Source organism: Ceratotherium simum, chromosome 39 (assembly GCF_057802395.1).
Source record: "Ceratotherium simum simum isolate JZ-2026a chromosome 39, ASM5780239v1, whole genome shotgun sequence".
In the NCBI taxonomy this organism is placed as follows: domain Eukaryota; kingdom Metazoa; phylum Chordata; class Mammalia; order Perissodactyla; family Rhinocerotidae; genus Ceratotherium; species Ceratotherium simum.
Genome location: NC_141938.1, coordinates 283,264 through 307,478, shown reverse-complemented (window position 1 = coordinate 307,478; position 24,215 = coordinate 283,264). Strand labels below are relative to the sequence as shown.

General features: G+C 37.6%; 1 protein-coding gene and 1 pseudogene across 1 annotated transcript; both read left to right on the top strand.

Annotated features, from left to right (window-relative positions):
- Positions 1–226: 226 nt before the first annotated feature.
- LOC147912084 (endogenous retroviral envelope protein HEMO-like) lies at positions 227–3,882 on the top strand. The gene is made up of 3 exons (XM_087425268.1): positions 227–793; positions 2,584–2,803; positions 2,981–3,882. The coding sequence occupies exons 1-3, from the start codon at positions 227–229 to the stop codon at positions 3,778–3,780; spliced, it is 1,587 nt and encodes a 528-aa protein (XP_087281394.1). The 3' UTR covers positions 3,781–3,882.
- Positions 3,883–10,283: 6,401 nt separating this feature from the next.
- On the top strand, positions 10,284–11,816 carry LOC101398659 (olfactory receptor 2M4-like; annotated as a pseudogene).
- The last annotated feature ends 12,399 nt before the right edge of the window (positions 11,817–24,215 follow it).

Here is a 24,215-nt window from a genome sequence, read left to right as displayed (position 1 = left end):
CCCCAGAGCCGATTTCCTGACCCTCAGAGGCATTAAACACCTTTGAGGCCTTAAAAATAGCTTTGTCCATGCCTCCGGCTCTTGGCTTACTTAATTTTGACAAGCCTTTTCATCTATACTGTCATGAAAATAATGAAATTGCTACAGGCATTCTAGTGCAATCTTTTGCCTCTCAAATACGTCCTATAGCATATTTCTCATCCAACTAGACGCTGTGGCATCAGGCATGCCCCCATGCTTACATGCGGTGGCTGCAGCTGCCACCCTGATTGATAAGGCCAGTACTCTTACATTAGGCTCTCCCATTCACCTCTATGTCCCACATTCTGTGTCAGCTATTTTGCAAGTTCATAGAACACAACACCTCTCTACACGGCGACAGACCACCTATGAGCAGGCTCTTTTAACTAACCTTTCCATCATCTTACATCGTTGTAACACTTTAAATCCAGCTACTTTACTGCCCCTTCCTGATGATGGAGAGCCCCACTCCATTCCACATGATTGCCTTGCAACTATAGAAATGGTCTCAAAGCCACGAGAGCATCTCTCAGACATCCCTTTAAACAATCCAGACTTACTTCTGTTTTGTGACGGCTCCTGTAAACGAAATTCCCGGGGAAGCATAATAACTGGTTATGCCATAGTTTCCCCACATGAAACTCTTGAAGCTTATTCTTTGCCCACCATAAGATCAGCCCAAGCTGTTGAACTCATAGCTCTTACTAGGGCCTGCACATTAGCAAAAGAAAAAACTGCCACTATTTACACAGACTCCAAATATGCTTTTGGAGTCTGCCACGCTGTTGGCACAATTTGGAAATCCCGTGGATTCTTAACTTCTGCAGGAACTCCTATTGCTAATGGACACTTAATTGCAGCCTTATTACAAGCTATTCACCTTCCTTCAAAAATTGCCATTGTTCATTATTCAGCCCATACTAAGGAGACTGATGTCATGTCTTTAGGGAATGACAGGGCTGACAGAGCTGCTAAACATGCAGCTCACTAGGGACCCCCTTATCTGTTTTCCACCCAATTCTTAAACCTGCCTTTATCCCTGACTGATGTTATTAACTATCAGGCAAATGCCCCACGATCTGAAAAAGACAATTGGATACAAAAGGGTGCCAAACAATTATCAGATGGATTATACTTTGGACCAAATGGACTTCCAGTAGCTCCTTTTCTTTTGACTTTTTGGCTTACACTTATCTCCCACCAAATGGGACGTATGTGCAAACGGGGGATAGTTAAGGAACTGAAAGACAATTGGTTTTGCCCTGGCATCCATAAAATTTCTGACCAAATCACTTCCCAGTGCACAACTTGCAAATCTTACCAAGTTTCTGGGAGAAATCGGTGTGATCCAGGAAGTCCTCCCAGGCCCATGCTGCCTTTTGCGGCACTCCAAATGGATTTTATAGACTTGCCCTCAGCTTTAGGTTATTCTCACTGTTTGGTTATTGTCTGCATGTTTAGTGGATGGACTGAATGCTATGCGACCAGACATGCAGATGCCACAACAGTGGTAAAGAAATATAACTGAAGTTATTCCTCGCTTTGGCGTTCCTTTATGGATTGAATCAGACCAAGGAACTCATTTTACAGCAGATATAAACCACTTGCTTTCAAAAACTCTGGGGTATTCATTAAAATTTCATACCCCATATCACCCTCAGTCATCAGGGCAAGTGGAATGTAAAAATCTAGATATAAAAAGAACTCTAGGAAAAGTCTGTCAAGAAACTGGACTTAAATGGCCAGAGTCTCTGTCCTTGGCCCTTATGAAGATTTAAAATACTCCAAATAGAAGGCATGGACTGACTCCTTTGAAATAGTTTTTGGACGTCCGATGCCTACTGGCGTCTCTAAACCTTCAATTCCTGGATTAAATGAATATTATGGGAACTTAAGTGAACAATTTGATGCTATGACTAGTTATATACAAAAATTAACTAGTATACTTGAAGCCTATCGTCAACAGGTAAAAGAGGCATGGCCACCACCTTCTGACAAGCCTTGCCATCCCTTTCGACCAGGAGACCGGGTGTACATCAAGGTCTTTAGAAGAAAACACGCACTGTCACCTCGCTGGGAAGGACCTTATGAAGTCTTACTGACGACCTGCACTGCCATCAAAATAAGGGAAAAATCTTCCTGGATCCATGCAAGCCATGCCAAAATAGACCCAGAACATCACTCTCAAGACAACTGGGAGATAATCCCCACAGGTGACCTTAAACTAAGGATTTCGAGGGCCAAAACCCAGGCCCCAGAAGCAGCCAACATCATGAAGTAGACAGCTTTTCCCAAGATCACGGATCAAGAAAACCTACTTTGACCCATTTCCTCCCCCTTGCTTTACAACTCCCTATATATATACACACTCACACACACAAACTATTAGTGGATATATATATATATATATATATATATATATATTTTTTAATCATTTATTAGAAAGCTGACTGGAGAGTGCTGGTTTCTATCTGTCCCTCTTCCCCTCTCTAAGTCTCTGCTAGGGGCTCTTTTCCGATCTGTGTCTTGCTTTTACTAACCCTCTCCTTTTTAACAAGTCAGGCACAGACCAAACACCCCCTTATGCCAGTTTACCAAGCCTTAGCCACGCTAACTAATCAATCTGACTGTTGGTTATGTCAACAGCTAGATAGTGCAAAAGAACCTGAACTAGTCTTTGTTCCTGCTGATATGAACACCTGGTGGACTAAGTACGGAAAATGGATGAATAACAGAGTATGGTATCCGCAACAAGGGAAACTTCACTCTGCTTCTTCTCCTGGTGAGTCACTTGGGCCCCAGAAAGACTACTTAGAAGGTCAAGGACTGTCCCTTGCCCAAGTACAAGCAATAGGTGAAAGTTTTTCCCTCTGCATTGAAAGTAAACATGGCGCTGGACCTTTCCTGGGTGACATACCGAGACAATATTGCAGTCAAACTCTGTGGTTTGATTCCACAGGTGGCATCTTCAGAACTCTCAAGGGAATTGTAAGTGACTCTATCACTACTCCCTCTGGCACAAACATTTGCCAAATCACCAAGTGCTCTGGATGGCTTACGAGCCACCCGTGTGCAACTTGGGTTATCGCAGCTATCCGCATGGTTAAGCTGCCCAATGCCACAGACTATATATGGGTGGATCAAAAATCTGGACTCACCTGGTCAGGTGACAAGACCAGGCTTTATAGCTGCCAAAAGCAGACTGCAGGCCTCCTGTACCAGCTATTCCGCAATCTGTTCTGTTCTCGCAGACTGACAGGAGCTCATGGGAAATGGAGATGTTTAGGTAGTAACAGTGCAAGTGGCACAGATCATGAAATAGTCCAGATTCTGGGAACTACAGACTCAATTCTAACCTTGTCTTTAAACTACACTGGTCTTTTCATTTTATGCGGCAACAAAGTGTATAAAGGATTCCCACCTAATTGGTCAGGACGATGCGGACTTGGATACCTGGCTCCTTCTGTCACCAAACACTCCACCTTAAATGCCAGCCAAATTACAAACTTGGGTTCATTTGTTCATAAGATTGTGCCACATAAACGTGCCAGTCGAGAAATCATGGAAAATCCACTTGTGTATCACAACTCCAAGTTCTTTTCAGCCTTGAGTGTCCTATTCTCCAGCTTTGGAGATTATGAGTTGGAAAAGGCGATCTTAAATCTCTCTATGGTAATGGAGCAAGAGTTCAACACCACCATGCAAACCTTGAACATACTCCAGTCAGAGATTAACAGCCTAGCATCTGTGGTGCTCTAAAATCGACGTGCTCTGGATGTACTCACTGCCCAGCAAGGAGGAGCATGTGCAATCATTGGAGAAAAATGTTGCTTTTATGTGAATCAAACAGGTCAACTAATATCTAACTTAAATCTATCTATTAAAAGAGAAGATTGACATTTTTCATCAGATAAACGAAGCTCACACATTTTATTGGACTGACTTATTTCCAGGATTGGGGGACTGGTTTAATGGAGTGTGGGGAAATGTGCTCCGATTTGTTCTTTTCTGCTTGTTCATCCTCATTCTAATCTACATTCTTTTCTCTCTTTGCAGACTTCTTATCACTCGGATACTAACACGATTTCTCTCTCCACAGTCACCAGCTCAGCTTTTAATATGTGAAACTTCTAGGGAAGTTTCAGAGGAGGGAACTGATGGTGCTCAGGGCAAGCTACCCCAGGAAGCACCACTCTGGTATGCGGATTATTTCGAGCTGAAGACAATAAGGACTCAGAGAACTCGGGAAGAATATTTGAGTTTCCCCTCCCAAACTGCCTAAAGAATTTAAAACAAAAGATCTGTTTCAGGAAGGAGTTGTTATCATGACTGCTATAAAGATAATGTAGGATAGAGGTTACAATAGAAAAGGCACCAACAAGCCCATCTTATTGGAAGTTCTGTCTCTCTGGCCACATTCTCTGGATGGCCCTGAGAGGAGTTGCCAGACAATCATTTACAACGGAAGTCTCCATTTGTAAAGGTATCTCCCTCTCTGTATTGGGAAGAGGGGGGATGAGCTCATTTCTAGAGACTTATCAATGTGGAAGGTGAGGCCTTAAAACTGCATAATAAACCTTACTCTTGTGTTTTAGTGTGTTTTAGTGTGTTTAGTGTTTTAGTGATAATCTCCTGTAACTGACACCCCCACCTCCAACATCCTCATTGTCTTTGGTTGGACATGGTATTTAAGATGAGAATTTCTGTTATTGTGTTGAGAAACGCAGTGTCCCTGCTTTCTCCCATGTATACATGTTATTAAACTTGGTATTATTTTCTCCTGCTAACCTGTCTTGTTAATTATTTGGCCAGCCATAAGAACCTTAAGGAAAAGGGCAGAGGGAGATTCTCCCTCTTCTCCCGACACCTTTTATCTTTTAGTATAAACTTTTGGAATATTTAAGAAAATTTGTTAATGCAGAACTTTTAGTTTATTTTTGGAAAATAATCATAGATATCAAGAAGTTTAACTAATACAACTTCTCTAGCAAATTTTTTATTGAGATATAATTGAATAGAACATTGTATAAGTTTAAGGTATACAAAATGATGATCAGTATACATATATATTGTGAAATGTTTACCACAATAAGGTTAGTTAACACATCCTTTACCTCACATAATTACCACTTTGTTGTTGTCATTCTTGTGCTGATAACATTAAAGCTCTACTCTCATATCAACTTTCAAGTACACACAATACATATTGTTAACTATAGTCCTCATGCTGCACGTTAGATTCTCAGAAATTATTCATCTTATGACTGAAAATTTGTACCTTTTGACCAAACTCTCATTTCCCCAATCGTTCAGTCCTTAGCAACCACTATTCTACTCTCTGTTTCTATGAGTTCATGATTTTAGATTTCACATATAAGTGGGATCACACAGTATTTGTCTTTCTCTGTCTTATTTAACTTAGCATAATACACTTATAGTCCATCCATGTTGTCACAAGTGTCAGGATTGCCATCATTTTTATGGTTAAATAATATTCCATTTTGTATATATATATATATATATATATATCCCATTTTTTTAATCCATTTATCTGTCAATGGATACTTAGATTGTTTTCATATCTCAGCTATTGTAAATAATTCTAGCAGATTTCAATGAAAGTAATACTTAGACACATAGGATGGCATGTCCCAGGTCTCCACTGTAGTTAGATGGAGCCATTAATTCAGTTCAAGATAAAGGGATGTGAGCAGTAGTACCATTGTCTCTTCCAGGACAAGGGTATCAAAAGAGCCTGTCACAAGCTGTCCTTTGGCTCATTGGTTGGCTGGATGGATAGAGGATACTGCAGAGAACTCAGAGGCCCAGGAGCTCAATGGCACTATAGTGAATGGTGGAGTTAGTTATAAAATGAAGTCAACGTTTAGATAAAACCCTATTTAACCTTTTCCCTTTCTGAATATTTTTCTAAATATAAAATGACTTTATATTTGAAAAGAGCTTTGATACTAGAAATTGTTAGGTGAGTTTTAACATTATTTCATATTATTCAGCCTCTAAGGCCTCTCTTTTACACCTTTTTGATGAGAAGACTTGGTTGAATTTTAATGATCTTTTATAGGTCAGTTAGTTTCATAAAGAACCAAACTATTTTAGATGGCAAGGGATCTGACATAAATGATAATTTCTGATCTAATGAAAAGGGAAAAAAGCCAGTCAATAAAATTTGATATATGTTATATTAAATGTTTCCATATGGGTTATAGAGACACATAGAAGCAACACGCAACACAGACTTGGTCATCAGGATAAGCTCGTGGGGAAGGGGTCTTAAAGGACAATAATATGTTAGCCAATTTGAAAGTACAAGGAATAAAACAGATAGGAGAGGAGATAAAATTTGACAGGTCATAGAGGTGAGAGAGAAAGCAGATGTTTCAGAGAGAAACTTGCATAAACAGAGAGTTGGTAAGGTCATAATATCCCTGCAATGAAGTTTACTATTTGTCTTGAATTTACAAAGGGGCAGTTGATAATTTCAGTAAGAAGTTGATGCTCATCTTTGCATTTTAGAAATGTCATTGCTTTAGACAAGTGACAGCATTTAGAGTGGAGAAAAGCATGGCCTGAAGACAGAACTGCCAAGAAGAGAATTCAGTGAATTAAGTGAACAATGCAAAGGGCGTGTTCTAAAGAGGTGAGCTGCAAGGAGCTTTCATAAAACCTTTGTACCTATTTGAATTGTTAATCACATACTCACATGCATATAGGTTTCTGTGTGTTTATTTACATTTTATTTCTGCCTAAGTATTTCTTGAGACATACTGTAAATGAAGTAAAAATATTAACATTTGAGAAAGCAGGTTGAACAATTCAGTTTACTTTACAATAAATACTCCCTGTTTTAATTTTAATTATTTTTTTTAAATTTATAATTTTTTGGCTTCATCATTATTAACACTATTTACTTTCTAAAGAAAGGTACACAACCATTATTGATGACAGTACAACAATTAAACAATAACAAACATTGGTAAAATTAACTATAATCCAGTGGTCCATATGAGTATTGTTTCCTAGAAGAGGTTGTGAAAGAGGGCATGCTCTTCTATAATTGAAGTCAAAGGAAGTGAATTCTCTCTGGTAAAAGATTTAAGGTCCATAATGCCACAAGACGGCTCACAGTCTGGAAATGTGGGTCCTTTAGTCCATCTGAATAGCAGCTGCTGAATCTTTTCTAGAAGAGACAGAAGGTTATGATGTAGCTCAGAGATGGAGTATCACCTTCCAGTGTACAGAGTACAAATTCATGCAGCGAATCTATGCCCTGATCACTATCTACGGGTATAACAAGTAAGACGAACTCTTCTTTTTTGGGAATTTATTACCTCCTCTACTGACCTTAAATGACTTTGATGAGACAAAATAAGGTAATGTGTATGAAAAAGTTTTTGTAACACTATACTTGTAATCCTATATGTAGGATTATACAAGTATAAACCTTCCTCATCCTGGTTATTAAAATTATGATGTATATTTTTATAAATTCACGATATTGTGCACAGTTTTTCACAACATCCTGGGAATGACATCATTCCCTCTCACATCCTGGGCTCTCTGTCTCATTCATGCTAAAAATAAGGGAGAAGAGAATAAAGAGACTCGTTCTTTTTAATGACCATATTATATCTAATTTATTAAAATTATTTATTGAAGCCTTTGTAATAAACAAAAGTATCTTCAGTTGGGAGATATACACCTCAAAATGGCTTCACAGAAACAGTCACATAACAAGTAACTTCAATATACTGTTTTCAAACAGTTATGAAAATTTAGAGCCGAAAAATTCCTTAAACACCACCTAGTGCAAATTTTCAGTTACAAATAATTGGTGAAGTGATTTGACCCAAAATCAAACCAGTTTCCTTATTTGTGTTCCAAATACTTCATAAAATATACCAATTAATAAAATCCTCCAAATCAGTGCTGTAAAGGTGAAGAGAAGCAGAATTCAATGAAGCTTTATTTAGTTGAATTGCACAGTGTGTGAAACTACTCTAAGATCTGGAAACAAGGAATGTGCTGGGACGTGTAGATGGAAATCTTCAGGTTTAACCATATCACCAGGTTTAGGGAAAGGCTGGATAAATGTCTAGAGAAAGAGAACAAAGATAGAAGCTGGCAGTAGTTTATGTTGACTACACTAGAAATAAGACTATATTTGGTGTTTTATTTAAAGAGTTACCAATATTTTACATATTCTTGTTGTAGAGAATTTGGATTCCTACAACACATATTTATCATTAAAATAGTTGAAAGTACTGAGCACATAGGAGTCATACAAATAAATGACTTTGTGACCTAAGGAGGAGTTATTCTCTGGTTTCAATATTTGGCATTTTCTCTCTTTAAGGCACTGTTCTATGCCCAAATGTTAGAATTGGGAATGAAAACTTCTCTTGGAATATGGGCATAATGTTGTAATTCTGTGAACAAAATAAACCCATTCCATTTTTGTATGTCTTTAAAACAATTAAAGATCTCTATTATTTAGTTAGCCTACTTTGAGAGATCTATCCTTAACTATAATCAACAGACATTTTTTTAGAATACCAATACATAACCAGGACATTTCCTAGGAGAAATTTGAGAAGCAAAACAACTCAAACTAATTTCCCCAACATAAATAAAGTGTTGTGACACGCACTGACCACATATCATTGAAAGGTAACTTACAGAGAACGTCTCAGGAATCTGCTCTGTCCTTCGAAGTATATATTATTTGGTTTGAATATATAATAAAACTATATACTAAATATGAAATGCTAAAGCTATAATAATAATCTAGCTTGTGGGCATTAAATAGAAAAAAAAACTTGATATATCTTCATTTATGCCATGAGTCACTGAAGTGTCCAAGGTAAAAAAAAAATTGGATTTCTTAACCATTTAATTGAATTCCAAAGACCATATTTGAAAGCCGCTACTTGTTTAGAATTTTTCTGAATACAATGAAAGATAGACATCTAAGATAAAAAAATCACAATGGTAAATAATCTTCAGTCAGTAGATATCAGCACCAACAAGCATGATACGTGTTAGATAAAAATTCAATTAAAAAAAATCTAAATAAAAAAATCACACCATGAGAATATAGGGGGAAAAATACATTCTTTCAAATCTGAAGTCTGGAAGTCCAGAAGAATTTTGATGGCAGTGATGTATATCATGCATGAAAAAACATGTGAATCTTACTTTGGTTTGGGTTTTATTCAGTGTAGTATAATAAATTTGGGACTCTAGAGAAATGTCTCTGCAGTATGATATTTTAGAGGCAGGATAAAAAGTGGGGGCAGAGACCATAATCAATAGCCTTTAACAAAGACCTGATGGGTGATGATATTTCCCACCAGTCCTCTCCTTCTTCCACTGTCACTGCCTGGGGTTTACCCTGGCTCCCCTTGATGCTGCAGGGGTCTCCTCCCTGGGCACCATGCTCACAGACTTTAACCACTCAACCTATCATACTGCAGCAAATCTCTTGGTTTTCCTCAATGCAAGGTCATTTCACATCACGCCACATCTTTACTCTATAGCTGAAAATACTTCTTTGATAATTGTTTAAGCAAAAACAAAATTGAAGTATGCTCTTCTGGCTCCCTGTGATCTGGTTACTCATTCATCTCCAGGCTGTTTTTTTGTTTTTGTTATTGTTTTTGCTCAGGAACATTGGCCTTGGGCAACAATTTTTACCCAACTTCCTCTACTTTATATGTGGGACACCTGCCACAGCATGGCTTGATAAGCAGTGCCTAGGTCCACACCTGGGATCCGGATCTGTGAACCCCTGGCCACCAGAGCAGAGCACGTGAACTTAACCACTATGCCACTGGGTCAATCCCGTCCAAGCTCATTTTTTTACAGTGTTTTCTCTATCCCTGATTCTTCCCATCTTGAACTGTAATGGGTTGGGTATTTTATACATTCATGCCTTTAATTACTTGGTGGAACATACCCCATCAGTCCCCAAAATGGCACATTGCAGTGAAGCTTTTAAAGAGCAAATAAATTCTCTTTGTTTTCTTTAGGTTTATTCCACTCTATTTATAACACTTTGGTGTACTAAGAGTAAGCCAGTGTCTCAAGAAAAGACAGCTTACCTCCTCATGTAGATTGAGAGAAGCAAAATTATTCTCATAAGTGAAGTGAATGCCCTGTTCCTCCTTAGGAAAATATTTCAATGGATGTTTTGATTAATTAAAACAAGACTTCAAGGCTTGGTCGTGGATGGAACAGTCAAAATGTACAGGTAAGGTGTGAAGTAAGGTGTACAGGTTTCCCCATGGGGGGACAATGAGGGATAACAACATTGATCTCCTACCATTCACTGGGCTAGTGCCATACAATGGGGAGGGTAGTAGGATGGCAGGAAGAATCATGACAACAGGAATTCTGTAGTTATTTAGGAGAACACCAACCTGGAGACATGTTAGGACAAAAGGAGAAAAGTGTCAATAAAGAATCTTCTGTGATCAGTGATGTTAATAAAATTTAGTAACAGATATATGTAATTATTCTTTTCCTAGGTTCTCTATTGACTGTGTATGTGTGGGTAAGTCAGCAAGTTCTTATAAACTTCACTTTTCTTTTCTGGACAATAAACAAAATACTTTTAAGTTATTGTCTGTGAAGTTTGGATGAGAAAACTGCTGGAGAGCACTGGACCTAGTCATGTAATTTACTGTGACTAAAGCAGAAATAATGGAAGTTTGGTGAGAAGGTCTTATGTATGCATCCAGTACACTTGTGGGCAATTGAGGGCATTGCCATCGTATGCATTTGAAAACTAAATTAATAAATAAGCCTGCACCTTCTCTGGAACATCTAGACAAGGCAAGTTATTCAGGATAGTGCAAAGAAACCAGACCTTCAGCTTTAACTTCATCCTCCTGGGAGTTTCAATCACAGGCCCACCTACACCTTCCTCTTCTCTCTTGTCTTGGGCATCTTCTCAATGGCCTTCTTTGGAACTGCCATCATTCTACTCATCTACCCAGACAATCAGCTCCACACGGCCATGTAATTCCTCCTCAGCCAGCTGTCCCTCATGGACCTCATGCTCATCTCCACCATTGTACTGAAGATGGTCTTCAACTATTTTCTGACAGGAAATCCATCTCTCTATCAGATTAAGGAACCCACATATTCTTCTAAGTGTTCCTGCTTGGTGCTAAATGTTTCCTGTTGGCTGTCATGGCCTATGACCGCTATGTGGCTGTATGCCACCCTTTTCGATATGCCATCCTCATGAATCAGAAGCTCTGTGTCCACATGTCTGCTGCTTCCTGGATCTTGGGTTCTCTTGGTGTCATCACTGTTCTTGCAGCAGCCCTGTCATTCTCTTTCTGTTGCTCTCAGGAAATTCATTGCTTTTTTCTGTGATGTCACTGCCCCTTTTCCTCTATCTTGCACAAACACCTCTGCGTTTGAAAGACTACTTTTCTCCTGCTGTGTGGTGATGCTGATCTTCCCAGTCTCAGTGATGATCATTTCCTATTCAGGAGTCCTTTGAGATGCCATCCGCATGGACTCTGGGAAAGTTGCTGCAAAGGCTTCACCACCTGCTCTTCCCACCTGTCTGTGGTTGGACTCCACTTGGTGCTGCCATGTTTACGTACATGAGACTATCATCCATTGATACACCAGACCAGGACAAGATGGTGTCAGCCATCTGCACCATCCTCACACCCATGCTGAACCCTCTCATCTACAACCTCCACAACAGAGTTATCCAGGGAACTTCAGACACTATAGAAGAAAGGAAAATTGTATAATTTTATCCAACATCTTTGATTGCTGACTCTGGTCAACACTTTACAAGGAAACTTGAAACCCTTGCATAATTCTATCCCTATTTTTTAAGATTTTTCTCTTTCTTTTTTCAAATTTAAAATAGCTTTAGTTAGTATAATGTATAAACATCATGGGTAGAGTGGGTTGTACTTGGACTTTAGCACAGGTTGCTTCACTCCTATGAGTTTGTCATATCACTGGTTGTGAGCTGTGAGCACTTGGCTTTAGGATGCCTGCCTTTGGAATCAGATATAAGTCTGAGCTTCTTTGCTTATCCAAGGAAAATAGTTGGAGTTGATCCACTGCTTCGGGTCAGCTGCTTCTTTGTTTAAAGATTAGTTACATAGTGCTTGTCTTCAATTTTACCTCTCCTCAAACCTGTGCTTTGACTGTTTTATTTCTAATTCTTCTCTACTTAATTCCCTAACATTTAGAAGTGGGGAGTTAGTTTTGACACATTTTTCAATCAGGTTTATTTTCTACATACAATGGCCGTTAGAAATTCCTACATATGTTTTACCTTATAAAAAAAGTGAATATTTTAACAAGTCCAGTGAAATATCTACTTGTTTTGACTGCCCATCCTCATCTTTATCATGATTGATTTTATTCATCATTCATCCTTATATTGATAACTAGAATCTATTTGAAGTAATTAGAGAACTATCAGTTCCTGGAATTGATAACCTTGATTTTTTTTACAGCTCTGCAAAAATTATTCCCAGTATATTATCCCACGAAATTATTTCTTAAAACCCATAAAACTTTTCTTAAAGAGAATTCAGTCTCTATATCCGTCCACACCAATTTTTTAACATTCCATGGAGTGACCACACTTTGATGTAACTAAACGCCTATTAATTTATTGCAATTTGCATATCTGAAAAATCTACATCCTTGAAAATTAAAAGCAATCCTCATCTGCTTCATGGAAATTATCTTAATTTCTTTATACATAATTTTAATGCAATATTTTTTAAGGTTATTGCTCTATAAATGCATTATTTTCCTAAAATTTTAATTTATACTGTAGTAACATGCACCATGCAGTATAATCTCTTATATCCATTTTTATGAAAACAGAAATATTTTAGGAGCAGCAGAATACCCTCAATAAGTTTATGCTATTGGTGTAATATCTAGGATTATCTAACACAAAGTCACAAAGATTAGTGTTTTCTTTTAAGACTTTTAGTTTTAGTTCTTATATTTATGTTTTTGATCTATTTGAGGCAATTTTTGTATATGATGTGAGATTGGGGTCAAATTTTATTATTTTTCCTGTGGATATCCAGTTGTCACAGCACCATTTGTTGAAGAGACTATGCACTCTCCATTGAATTATTTTTATTCCCTTCTTGAAATCAGTTGACCATAGATGTATATGTCTGGCCTCTTAAATCCGTCTCATGGATCTACACATTTATCCTATGTTAATATTGCACTGCCTTGATTACTATAGCCTCATTGTAGGTTAGAAACCAAAAGTGGACAGGAGAAGTCAAGATGGTGACATAAGCAGACTCTGAATTCACCTCCTCCCATGTACACAACCAATTTACAACTACTCTTGGAAAAATTACCCCTGAGAAAGAACTGAAAACTGGATAAGAGGAACCCCTGTAACAAATGACAATCCTAATTGAGGTGGAAGAGCCAGAAATCCCCTTCTGGAGAGAAAAAATGTCACCTTCACAAGCCACAACATTTCATGGCCACCAGGGAGCAGCCCAAAGGTAGGCAGCCATCCCTGGAGGAGTGGGGGACCTGAGCTGGGGAGCATTCCCACTATAGGCATTTTTTGGACTCAGCACAACAGAGACTAGTGGCATAATATCTGACTTTGCTTGCTACTAACAAAACTGGGGAATACCCCCAGAAAAGCTGGTTCACAGAGAAGTTAAAGCCAGCTCTTAAAGGCTCCAAGCACAAATTCACCCATTTCAGAAAGCAACCTAAAATCACGAGAAAGAAAGCTGTACAGTCCTTTGGTGAAAAGAGACTCACCTGATAGGCTCTGAGTGCATCTCAGTGAGATGTGAGACCTCGCCAGGGAGGGGTACATTGGCAGCAGCCATTGTTGTGACCTGGTGTGGGCGTCCTGACACAGATGCTGGTGGACACCCTTGGACTTCTCCCTGTGGCCAGCTATCCCAGGGTCTGCCTCACCCACTAGATCATGGATTTAATCCAGCTTAACCAGGGCCAGCAGCCCACACTACAGAGTGTTGCCATCCAACAACAAGCCCAAAGGCAACTTCTAGGCCTGCATAGATTGGTGACTGGATTCTTCACAGCCTGGTGAGTGGGTCCACTTCTGTGGGGCAAGGCGTGCACAAGGAGCAGGTGGAGAGTGTGGGGTATTTGTGGAGTGTGTGGGGCTCCTGTCTTGGAGAGACTGGGTGTACTTCAGGGGGTTGGATATGATCAAAAACATAAGATGTGGGAAGAGGGGAGTCAAAGAGTAGAGCATTCAGATAGATGTCAAACTAAAGAGACCATCAATCTAATATAGATTGCTATATATGTAGGTTATTATATATGAACCTCAGGGTAATCACAAACTAGAAACCTATAATGAATACAGAAAAAACTAAGAGAAAGAAACCCAAACTAATTACATACTTATCAATAGCTACTTTAAACGTTAATGGAATAAATGTTCCAATTAAAAGTCATAGTGTGGCTGAATGGATAAAAGAACAAGAACCGTATATATGCTGCACTCAAAGGACACACTTCAGACCTAAAGACACTCACTGAAAGTGAAGGGATGGAAAAAGATATCCCATGCAAACGGCAATGAAAAGAAAGCTGGGGTAGCAATACTCATATCAGACAATATAGACTTTAAAACAAAAACTGTAAAAAGAGATGAAGAAGGGCACTACATAATGATCAAGGGCACAATCCAACAAGAGGGTGCAAATATCGATGCACCCAATGTAGGAGCACTTAAATATATAAAGTGATTGTTAACAGACATAAAAGGAGAAATAGTAACATAATAATAGTAGGGGACTTTAACACTCCACTTACACCAATGGATAGATCATCCAAAAAGAAGATCAATAAGGAAACATTGGCCTTAAATGACACACTAGAACAGATGGACTTAACTGGATATATACAGAACATTCCATACAAAAACCAAAGAATATACATTCTTTTCAAATGCACGTGGAGCATTTTCCAGGATTGATCACATATTAGGACACAAAACAGGTCTCCACAAATTTAAGAAGATTGAAATAATACCAAGCATCTTTTCTGACCGCAACAGTACGAAACTAGAAATCAACTATAGGAAGAAATTCAGAAAAGTCACAAATATGTGGAGATTACACAAAATGCTACTGAATGACGATTGGGTCAATGAAGACATCAAAGAAGAAATCAAAAAATACCTGAAGAAAAATGAAAATGAAAATACGACATGCCAGAATTTATGGGATACAGAAAAAGTGATTCTGAGAGGGAAATTGATAGCAATGCATGCCTATCTCACCAAACAAGAAAAATCACAAATAAACAATCGAACAATGCACCTAAAGGAACTGGAAAAAGAAGAACAAACAAAGCCCAAAATCAGTAGAAGAAGGGAATCATAAAAATCAGAGCAGAAATAAATGAAATAGAGACTAAAAAAAAAGAATAGAAAAAATTAATAAAACCAAGAGCTGGTTCTTTGAAAAGATAAACAAAATTGACAACCTTTAGCTAGACTCACCAAGAAAAAAATAGAGATGGCTCAAATAAGTAAAATCAGAAAGAAAAGAAGAGAAATTGCAATGGACATCTCAGAAATAGGAAAGATTATAAGAGAATACTATGAAAAGCTACATGCCAACAAAATGGATCTTCTAGAAGAAATGGATAAATTCTTAGAATCATACAACCTTCCAAAACTGAATCAAGAAGAAATAGAGAATTTGAATAGAACAATCACCAATAGGGAGATTGAAACAGAAATCAAAAACCTCCCCAAAAATAAAAGTCCAGGACCACATGGCTTCCCTGGTGAATTCTACCAAACATCCAAAGAAGCCTTAATACCTATCCTTCTCAAACTCTTCCCAAAAATTGAAGAGGATGGAAAGCTTCCTAACTCATCCTACAAAGCCAACATTACCCTAATACCAAAAGCAGACAAGGACAACACAAAGAAAGAAAATTACAGGCCAAGGTCACCAATGAACATCGATGCAAAAATCTTCAACCAAATACTAGCAAACTGCATACAACAACATGTTAAAAAGATCATACAGCATTTTCAAGTGGGATTTATTCTAGGGATGCAGGGATGGTTCAACATTCACAAATCAATCAACGTGATACACCACATTAATAAAATGAGGAATAAAAATTACATGATCATCTAAATAGATGCAGAGAAAGCATTTGACAAGATACAGCATCTATTTATGACAAAAACTCTGAATAAAATGGGTCGAGAAGGAAAGTACCTCAACATAATAAAGGCAAACCAACAGCTAATATCATCCTTGATGGTGAAAAACTGAAAGCTATCCCTCTAATAACGGGAACCAGACAAGGATGGCCACTTTCACCACTCCTATTTGACATAGTATTAGAAGTCCTAACCAGAGCAATCAGGCAAGAAAAAGAAATAAAGGGGATCCAAATTGGAAAGGAAGAAGTGAAATTGTCACTATTTACAGATGACATGATTTTATATATAGAAAACCTTAAAGAATCCACCAAAAAGCTTTTAGAAGTAATAAAGTAACATGATAAAGTTGCAGGATACAAAATCAACATACAAAAATCAGTTGCATATCTATACATTATCAATGAAGCAGCAGAAAGAGAAATTAAGAATACATTTCCATTTACAATTGCAACAAAAAGAATAAAATACCTAGGAATAAACTTAACCAAAGAAGTGAAAGCCCTCTACACTGATAACTATAAAACACTGCTGAAAGAAATTGAAGAAGACACAAAGAAATGGAAAGATATTCCGTGCTCTTGGATTGGAAGAATTAACATAGTTAAGATGTCCATACTTCCTAAAGCAACCTATAGATTCAGTGCAATCCCTATCAAAGTTCCAACAAAGTTTTTCACAGAGCTAGAACAAAGAATCCTAAAATTTATATGGAACAACAAAAGACCTTGAATAGCCAAAGGAATCCTGAGAAAACAGAACAAAGATGGAGGTATCACACTCCCTGATTTCAAAATATACTTCAAAGCTATAGCTACCAAAACAGCATGGTATTGGCACAAAAACAGATAAACAGATCAATGGAACAGAATCGAGAACTCAGAAATAAATCCACACATCTATGGACAGCTAATTTTCGACAAAGGAGCCAAGAACATACAATAGAGAAAGGAAAGTCTCTTCAACAGATGGTGCTGGGAAAAGTGGACAGCCACATGCAAGAAAATTAAAGTAGACCATTATCTTACCATACACAAAAATTAACTAAACAAGGATTAAAGACTTGAATGTAAGACCTGAAATCATGAAACTTCTAGAATAAAACATAGGAAGTACACAATTCAACATCAGTCTTAGCAACATATTTTTAAACACTGTATCTGACTGGACAAGAGAAACAATAGAAAAAATAAACAAATGGGACTACATCAAACTAAAAAGCTTCTGCACAGTAAAGGAAACCATCAACAAAATGAAAAGACAACTTAACAATTGGGAGATCTTTGCAAATCATATATCTGATAAGAGGTTAATCTCCAAAATATATAAAGAACTCATACATGTCAACAACAACAAAAAACTAACAACCCTGTAAAAAAATGGGCAAAAGACCCGAACAGACATTTCTCCAAAGAAGATATACAGATGGGCAACAGGCACATGAAAAGCTGTTCAACATGATTAACTGTCAGGGAAATACACATCAAATCTATAATGAGGTATCACCTCACGCCTGTCAGAGTAGCTGTAGTTAATAACACAGGAAACAACAAGTATTGGAGAGGATGTGGAGAGAAGGAAACTCTCATACACTGCCAGTGGGAGTGCAAAGTGGTGCACTACTATGGAAAAGAGTATGGAGATTCCTCAAAAAATTAAGGATAGAACAATCAGAAAATCCAGCTATTCCACTGCTGTGTATTTAACCAAAGAACGTGAAAACACCCATGCGTAAAGATACATGGACCCCTGTGTTCATCGCAGCATTATTTTCAATAGTCAAGACTTAGAAACAACTTAAGTGCCCATCAAGGGACAAATGGATAAAGAAGATGTGGTATATATATGCAGTGGAATACTACTCAGCCATAAGACACGATGAAATCCAGCCATTTGTGACAAAATGGATGGACATTGGGGGTATTATGCTAAGCGAAATAAGTCAGAGGGAAAAGGTCAAATACCATATGATCTCACTCATAAATAAAAGATAAAAACAACAACAAACACACACATAGAGACAGAGATTGGATTGGTTGTTACCAGAGGGGAAGGGGGGAAGGAGGAGGGCAAAAGGGATGATTAGGCACATGTGTGTGGTGATGGACTGTAATTAGTATTTGGGTGGTGCACATGAGAACACGATGTAATCCATGCAGAAATAGAAGTATAATGATGTACACCTGAAATTTATACAATGTTATAAACCAAAGTTACCCCAATAAAAAAATAAACAAAAATAAATAATATAAAAGCAAAATTACTGTAAATTCCTAAGACAAAAAAACCCACAAAAGTGTATACACATTAAGTTAGCCTCTGATCTGCAAAAGTTTTAAACGTTATACCAATACCCAGTCAGATATAGTAATGTTCTTCGTTGTGCCTAAGATCTCCTTGTAGTCTCAATTTGGTATTTTTCTCCTTGTCTCTGCTCTCTGATGAATCTTGCCAGAGAGATTTCATTTGGATTGCAGACATAAACACAATCTCTTCTGTATTTAATTCTGCAAGTAAGATGTGCATTTTTAAAAATAAATCTTTTTCTTTGGTTCGGGTAAATTCATTCAAAAATAAATAAATAAAAGGGAAAAAGAAACCAAGAAGTGTAAGTCCTCTATTTTTTTTTCTTGTTGAACACAATTGTTTTGGCTATCCTAGGTCTCTTGAATTTCCAGCTTGTCAATTTCTGAAGAAGCAGCAGCTGGGATTTTTATAGAGATGGTGTTGCATCTATAGATTATTTTTGGGGTTTTCCATGTTAATAATAAATCTTACAATTCATAGACATAGGATATCTTTAAATTTATTTTGTTTTATATTGTTCTTTTGATATTTCTTTCAACGTTTTGTAGTTTATAGGTGTACAAATTTTGCATTATTTTGTTAAATTTATTGCTAAATGTTTTATTCTTTTTGATCCCATTATAAATAGATTGCTTAACTTCATTATCCTATTATTCACTGCTAGTGTCAATATGTTACTTTTCTCACTTGTAGATAACTGTGCATTTGTTGAAATTTCTTTCCTTCATTTGATTTTATTTCTTCCTCTTTTTATGTCCTTTCTATATTTTTATGATCACCTTTATGGAGATGATCTTGGTCATAACTATATAACTCAATATTGACTCATCATTGTTTCCTCCCAAATCTATAATTTTACAGATTGTGTCCATGAAGTCACCTTACAGGATGTCCTAGGAAATCTGCAATTGAGCTAGGTTGGGATACCATGTCCTCCTTTTTCAGATTTTTTTTGGCTCTCCTGATACATATACTTTGAATCATAATCATCAACATCAAGGAATTACAGCAATATTTAGCTCATTCACACCTCAAACTTTGTCTAATTCATTGGATTTGTAAATAAAAATCGGACAGGAGTATTCCTTTCTCTCCTTGAATGCTGTAGAGTGAGGCAAACAGTCTGCAGTCAGAGGCCTGTGCGCACAACTCAGCTCTGTCACTAGATGTGTAATCAAGGACCAATTAATTATCTCCTCTATGCTTCAATATCTATGTCTCTCCAGTGGGATAAAAATAATAATAATAGAATAACTGTGAGGATTAAATGAGCTGACTATGTATGTGAGGCACTTAAAACAGTCTCTTGCACATAAAAAATACTTTGCAGGAATGAGATTTTTATTATTGTGAGCCTAAAATACATTGATTTAGTGTTTTTGATATGTGTGTATGCATACCCACACACAAATGTAGATATATACATACATATTTTATTATTCTTGTTTTATATACACCCACTCATAAGCCTAACAAAAGAAGAAAATATGTTTTCTTTTTTTAGTCATTTTACCTCCAGTAATTAGGTCATTAAAATTTTGGTTTTCTTAACCCACATTTTTCTAATTCATATAGTTCTTTTTATTCCATAGTTGAAATGTATCAATATAGCTTATTTCTGCCTTATTTACACATTATCTGAATGGAAACCAATATGTGTGAAAACAATAGCTTTTTAGTTGTTGCTCATTGGTTTTTAATTATGATCACTTATAACTGTAATTAGTAATAATTTTCTGGAATCCTCATTCTTTTTAGCCACTTTCTTTTCTCTTCCTTATTCATTAATTCAAGTAATAGTTATTGAATACAAACTATATAATAAACTATGTGTTTTTGTTTTTTTTGCTGAGGAAGATTCCCCCTGAGCTAACATCTGTGCCCATCTTCCTTTATTTCTTTATTTTTTATTTTTGTTGAGGAAGATTAGCCCTGAGCTAATCATTTTGCTGAGGAAGATTGGCCCTGGACTAACATCTGTGCCCATCTTCCTCTACTTTATATGGGATGCTGCCACAGCATGGCTTGACAAGCGCTGCATCAGTCAGTGCCTGGGATCAAAACCCATGAACCCCGGGCTGCTGAAGTGGAGCACAGGCACTTAACTGCTATGCCACCAGGCCGGCCCCAGTCTTCCACTGTTTTTTGTATGTGGGTCTCCACCACAGCACAGTTGACAAGTGGTGTATGTCTGTGTCTGGAATCCAAACCCATGAGCCCAGGCCAACAAAGCACAGCATGTAGAACTTAACCACTATGCCATGGGGCCAGCCCAACAATGTGCTTTTTAAAGAGAATTTAAAAATTAGCACTGAATTATATCTAATTTCAAGAAGTTTGTAATTAAGCAAGAGAGAAATAAGGTATAATACATTTTAAAGGTTGTGACAACATAATTCTAAGTTGGTCACCCAAGGTTTCTCACCCAAATTCCAGGTCTGCAAATATTATAGATGTTACTCCTGTAAATATTATGGATATTACTACTGTAAGTATTCCATCATATAGCCAAAAGGCATTTCTCAGTTGTAATTAAGGTTACCAGTCAGTTGACCTTAATATTAGGATAATACATGTTTGTGCCTAACATAATCACAGAGTCTTTAAAGCACAGAGCTTTTACTAGGTGGTAATAAGAGGGGATGGTAGGCAGATTTGAATCATGAAAAGGATTTGACATGTCATTGCTGTCTTTGAAGATGGAAGGCCCATGTGCAAGGAGCAGGTTCTGAGAGCAGAGAGCAACCTCGGGCTGACAGCCAGTAAGGAAACAGTGTCCTCATTTCTATAGCCACGAGGAACAGATTTCTGCAAACAAAGTGAATGAGCTTGGAAATGGATTCTTCCACATAGCCTCCAGATAAAAACCAGTTCAGCTGATGCATTGACCTTGGCCTGTGAGAATCTGAGGAGAGAATCCAACCAACTCTGCCTGGACTTCTGACCTACATGACTGTGAGATGATAACTGAGTGTTGATTTAAGGCACCAAGTTTGTAGTAATTAGTCACACAGGAATAAAAAACTGATACAGTTCATCAGAGTAGTTTACTTAAAACAGTGAAGTGAGTAGGAGTTATTAGTGCAATTAAGAACATTTGAAGTCCCTGGGATGGCTTCCTTGCAGTGCTGGGATTTCTGATACTCAATTTAAATAAATAGGACTATTCCTGCAAATAATGTTTGTAAAGTAATTCTGGAAGAATGAAATGTATGCACAAAGCTACAGAGCCAGGCAGCATTGAACATAGATTCATTGAAGAGTGTATGTGGCTGGTTTTCAGATGCCCATTGAGTCCCTGTAAAAACAGAAATAAGTATCTGTAGAGGCTTTATTGTAAGTGTCTCATTTCAAACTGAGAAGTCTAAATTATAACCTTCAGTGAAAAATGAAAAAGTATCCATCAACATGCATTGACAAGCTATTTGGATAAAATAATATTAATCATAGCCAAAAAAGTATTTGGAATTTATCTAACACTAAAAATATTATTGAACTATAAATGATGACTTGCTGTATTGCTGGTGGAATTATTTGATGAGAACATTCTAAAAATAAGTAAAAGCTCACTTATTTGTATTTATGACAAAATTTTATTTCTTATTATAATTTGACAAATTAATATGAGTTAAGCACATTTCTTAACATTTTGTTTTCTTTCCTAACACAGAGAATGAGTCTAACTCAATCTATTTGTTCCTTGCTTCCTCATTTGACCTGAAGCCAATCTCCTCTTCCTAGGTCTAGGAAACAACTTGAAAACTAACACTTTTAAGTCACTCAATCCTCTTCCACAAAGATAAGCATATGTGAAAGAAAAGAAATCATCAGAAAAAAAGATATTCAATTTATTCAAAACAACTAACAATGCTCCTTTACTAAAATGACAATCTTAAGCATTCATTCTCCAACCACCCTTACATTAAATTTTACTTCATTCTCATAAAGACCTCTCATTCATTACCTACCCTCATCAACCCTTCATGATTTAACTTCCTCCTATTATCAGTTTAGGACTCATGATTCAATATTCAAACCGTTTCATTTCCAATACCATCAACTCCATTGATCTTTAACTGCCAGACAAGTGACAACACCAGTTCAATCCATTTCTGTAGCCTGAGTGCTAGTGTAACAAAATTCCATAGCTTTCCTTCTTGGTCCTGTTACTATCAGTGATCTCTGTTTTGTGGGCCCATCAAATCATCCACTTATTCAGAGATTCTCAAGACTGACGCACAGGTTTCATCACATAGCTAGACTCACAGCTAAGATGTATTACAGTGCTATAGTTAGGATACAGACTAGGATCATGAGGGGGAAAGACAGAGTCTAGAGGAATTCATTTGCATTTTTCTTCATGTTCTCACTCAGAGTGTCTCACAAAGTGTTCTTTTCCCCCAGCAATGAAAATACAACATGTGTGCAAGGGAGAAACTCAGCATCCAAAGCTTTTACTGGTCATCTAGGCATCCTCTGCCTAATACATGCCAAAATTTCAGACTTCAGGAAGGAGAGAAAGTATTCTGCTTAAACCATAATGATGTCACAAATAGTTGAAGCACAGTAAAGCACCGTTATTAGTTAACTGTTCACTGAGGATACACTGAGAGCCATATTCCTAGATGCCAGCCTAGGGCTAGCCATGCAGGGAGACCTTTCTAGGGGCAGTACTCTCAGACCTGCTCTGTTACCTCAAGCCTGCACAGTCTCCAACCTCAACTTTTGATTCCAATTATGTCCAAAGTTCTTCTCCATGACACTGGTAACCTGCTATTTAAAACTCCAAAAAACTTATGCTAAGTTCATCACTATCCTCAGGACACTGACTACATATATGCTCTCTGGCTTCCCTTTTCCTGAATGATTTGTTTCCCAGCTGCTAGGAAGGCTCTTGGCAGACAGTTTTCAGCTGTCTACCACTAAAGGGATTCCTACAGTGGCAGAGAGCAGCCTTGCCTGGGAGGCCCACTAATGCCTGAACAGTGGGAAATTGTAGAGATCCATCCATGTCAACCAACTGAGGACAACTCTAAAGGGCTATTCCAACTCCAGAATTCCCCACTGGGTAAGCCAAAGCTGTTGTTGGGGTCTTGACGTTGGATCACTTGCCACCCAGAAGTCAATGAGGAACCCATCGCTGGATGTATGTGAAGGCCAGAGGGCCTGGTGCAAGGCAAAGCTCTAATTTTTAAAACAGTAAACAGTGGAGAATTGAGCTAACACATGGAAGAAAACACATTAACTGGTGTAATCTGTCAGGCTGTTGAGAAATATGTGGAAAATTGTAACTGTAACTCAAATAAGATGGCGGTTGTGTAGTCAATTGATGCTCTGAAAAAACAATCAGATGATGTGAGAAATTAATTGTCATTTGAAATGTAAACCTGAAAGCCAGAGGGGCTCCTTGAGGACTGCTCACTTCCTGCAGTGGGAGGGCAGAGGAAACTGAGGCCAAGGCCAAAGACCTAAGAGTCAGAGTAAGTAGAGGAGCTCCAAAGAAGCCAAATCACCAACAAGAAGGACTACCATGCCGAGACCCTAGCTGGGAAATAGTGGGGCCCTTATACCTGGAATTGGGACATCTGTGTTTATGTCTCTGACTTTCATGTATTCTATAGTGTTTTGAACTTTCTGAATGTACTGAAGAAGCCTGCTCCCC